The 3,254-nt window shown below is 57.6% G+C and overlaps 1 protein-coding gene across 1 annotated transcript; it reads right to left on the reverse strand.

Moving 5' to 3' along the window:
- Positions 1–617: 617 nt before the first annotated feature.
- KLHDC7A (kelch domain containing 7A) lies at positions 618–3,254 on the reverse strand (the record flags this gene model as incomplete). The annotated part of the gene is made up of 1 exon (XM_084274486.1): positions 618–3,254. One exon carries the CDS (start codon positions 3,252–3,254, stop codon positions 618–620), a length of 2,637 nt encoding a protein of 878 aa, XP_084130612.1.

A 3,254-nucleotide genomic window follows, 5' to 3' on the forward strand; every position in this document is an offset into this window, starting at 1 on the left:
CTTCACCCGTGTGTTGCGTGTCCATGTCAACATTAAACACCCAGTGTGTAAAGCAGCTACTGATTGGGCCATGCCCAGCTGGGAGCCTGCAGTGAGCTGTGCTTTATTTGCATCCAAGAAAGCACACCTATGTGTAAACACCTCTGAGCAAACGAGTCCACCCAGCTCCTGCTCTTCCTTGTGTCTTCAAGGATGGGTTTATTGGGCAGTTTATCTCCTTCTGTACTTACAGGGACTGGTGTGATGCCTGCTTGATGGTATGGTTAGGTGACGTTGCTGTGGTAGGGTTGGTCCCGTGCTAGGTGGCTTGATGTGAGAGTGGTGAGGTGCTGGAACAGGCTGCCCAGAGAGGGGGTGGGTGCCCCATCACTGGGGGTGTTCAAGGCCAGGTTGGATGGGGCCCTGGGAAGCCTTGTGTAGCTCCAGGCCTGGAGGTTGGTGTCCCTGCCTGTGGCAGGGGGGTTGGAGCTCTGTGATCCTTGGGGTCCCTTCCAACCCAGACCAGTCTGTGATTCTATGATTCTATGATGTGGGCTGGTGGCTTCTGATACCAGCTTTCACTATTGTGTCATATCTGAGCCATCATCGCTGTTGTGTTAGATCCCAGCGTGGAATCCTCAAACCTGTGTTTGCGTTGGCCTTTCCTCTGGCAGCACTAGAACAGAGGGGAGGAGGCTGCCGTGGGGCGAGGGAAAGGGCTGCAGCTCCTTGGTCCCGAAGCGTGGTGAGACGTGGTCAGCCAAGAAGCGGATGTGGAAGTGCCAGCCAACACAGTGGATCAGGTTGCCCACCACAGCACACTGGAAGCTGGATGGGTTGGCTGTGGCGTAGGTGGCACACTCATACCATAGCTTGGCCTTGGAGCTGCAGCGGTAGACACCGATGCCCGTGCTGTGGTGGAAGTCGAAGCGGTAGATGAAGCCGTTGGCGCTCACCATCTCCGTGGTCCTGTCTTTGCCACCACCAGCTGGGCTGACCCTCCAGCTGTCTGAGCGGGGGTTGTAGCGCAGCAGCACGTAGCGCAGGGTGCCCCCCGTCACGTAGATCTCTCCATCGCACACCGTGGCCGTGTGGGCCACGGCGAAGGTGTCGTGGGGCAGGGGGGCTGTGAAGGTCCAGCGGTCCTGCCGGGGGTTGTAGCGTTCCACGGTGTGGAGGCATTCGCCACCAATGGCGTAGAGGTGGTTGTCCAAGGCCACGAGCTTGCAGCGTGGCCGGGCTTGGTTCAGGGGACAGATCTCCCTCCAGGTGTTAGTCAGGGGGTCGTAGCAGAAGACACGGTTGGAGCATCGCTGTGCCCGGCCTGTGCCTTCAAAACCGGCCACCACAAAGAGGTAGTTGAACATGCTGCACATGGCACAGCCCCGGGAAACCACCTCTGGTGGCATGTGACAGAGGGGATGCCAGCGGTCTTCTCCGTCATCATAGGAGCAGAGGCGGCTGGCGTGGAGGTCGGGCTCCTTCACGTTGACATCAGCTACGACCATACACTTCTTCCCCTTCATCCTCTGTGACAAGATGAGTTCCCTCTCACGAGCATTGAGGCGGCTGTAGATGGAATGTGTCCTCAGGACCTGCAGGTAGTTGTCACTCATCACCTTGTAGGCAGCCTTCTGGAGGTGGACAAGCTTCTGTGCTTTGGCTGTGCAGAGGGCCTCATAGCAGTTCCCCAGGTCCAGGTGGGTTGGTGGTGGCATGTGGAAGAAGCTGTCGCTGGCCACCAGCCCTGGCTGAGGGCTTGCTGGAGGTGTGACAGCTGCTTCCATGACCCCAAAACCCTCCATGGGCAGCTGGAGGTGGGGGCTGTTGGCAATCTGGAGGATGCTGTCCTTGTGGACAGGAGATGGTGGCTCGGGGGAAACATCCAAGCTCACTGTAGGTGGTGGGACTGTGGAAGAAGTGGTGGAATCCCACACTGCCAAAGCTGTGTCCAGCTCCTGGGTTGCAAAGCCCCGCAGCTCTTCATTGACCCCCTCCAAGCTGTGGTGCTGTGGTGTTCTCAGAGGGATGTAGGAAGGCCTCTTTGACACTGACTGGGAGATAGATTGGACGTAGTAGTCGTAGACTTTGCCTTTGAGGCTGGGGACTGGCTGCCCAGCCCCATCCTTCACCCGCTGCTCACTGATGTAGTTTTCCTTCACCTGGATCTTCGCAATTGAGGAGAAAGAATAGGAGGCATCTGATCCCGTGTTGCTTGTCATCATTGTTAGCCCCAGGTCCGAGGTGACACTGAGGGTCTGGATGGTCCCCCTGCACTCCTGGGTCTCCTGGATCACATCTGTGGCAGCCAAATTCTGCTCCATGCTTTGGGTGCAGCCATCACCTGCCATCTGGGGATCAGTGATCCCATAGGAAAGCCCAGTGTCTGGGGCAAGCATGCCCTCCTCCCCACGGCCACTCAGCGGTTTGGCCATGTCCCCAGGGCCAAAAGAGCTTGGCTCACATCCTGGCTGGCTTGCCAGATCACTTCCCAGCTTATTTCCTGGCTTGCTTGTCAGATTACTTCCTAGTTCAGTTCCCAGCTGGCTTGACAGATCACTTTCCATCTTACTTCCCAGCTTGCTTGCCAGATTACTTCCTGACTCACTTTCCAGTGTACTTCCTAGCTCACTTCCCATCTGGCTTGTCAGATTACTTCCCATCTTACTTGCTGGCTTGCTTACCAGGTAACTTCCCAACTCGCTTCCCAGCTCAGTTCCTGGCTTGATTGCCAGATTACTTCCCCACTTGCTTCCCAGTTCACTTCCTGGCTTGATTCCTGGCTTGCTTCCCAGCTCACTTCCCAGTTCACTTCCCGGCTTGATTCCTGTTGCACTTCCCGACTTACCTCCCATCTTGCTCCCCCTCGTGACCATCCCACCTCTCCCTCGAGACAACCCCAGATCAGAACCCCTCTCCTCTCCATCCTCTTCCTCCTCACCCCTTGGCAGTCCTCCATCCCCCTGGAAAGGCGTGTGCCGTGGTGTCCCAGAGGCACTCCCACTGCCGCTTCCTTGGCCATCCCCACCATCCCTCCTCACCTCCTCACCAAACACCCTCCTCCGGCGCAGACCCGCTGTGCCATCCCCATCCGGGGCAGCGTTTTCCCTCTGTTCTCCTCCCGGGTCAGACGGTGGGATTTTGGTCCCAGCAAGCGAACGGGCCTTATAAAACCTGTATGCCAAAGTCAGGAGGAGGAAAGCAGCAGCGGAGAGGACCAGCTTGCCAGCCAGCTGCATGTCGGACTGCCAGGGCAGGGTTATCCGCTGGGGCAT

This window comes from Gallinula chloropus (assembly GCF_964237585.1).
Source record: "Gallinula chloropus genome assembly, chromosome: 23".
NCBI classification, from domain to species: Eukaryota; Metazoa; Chordata; class Aves; order Gruiformes; family Rallidae; genus Gallinula; species Gallinula chloropus.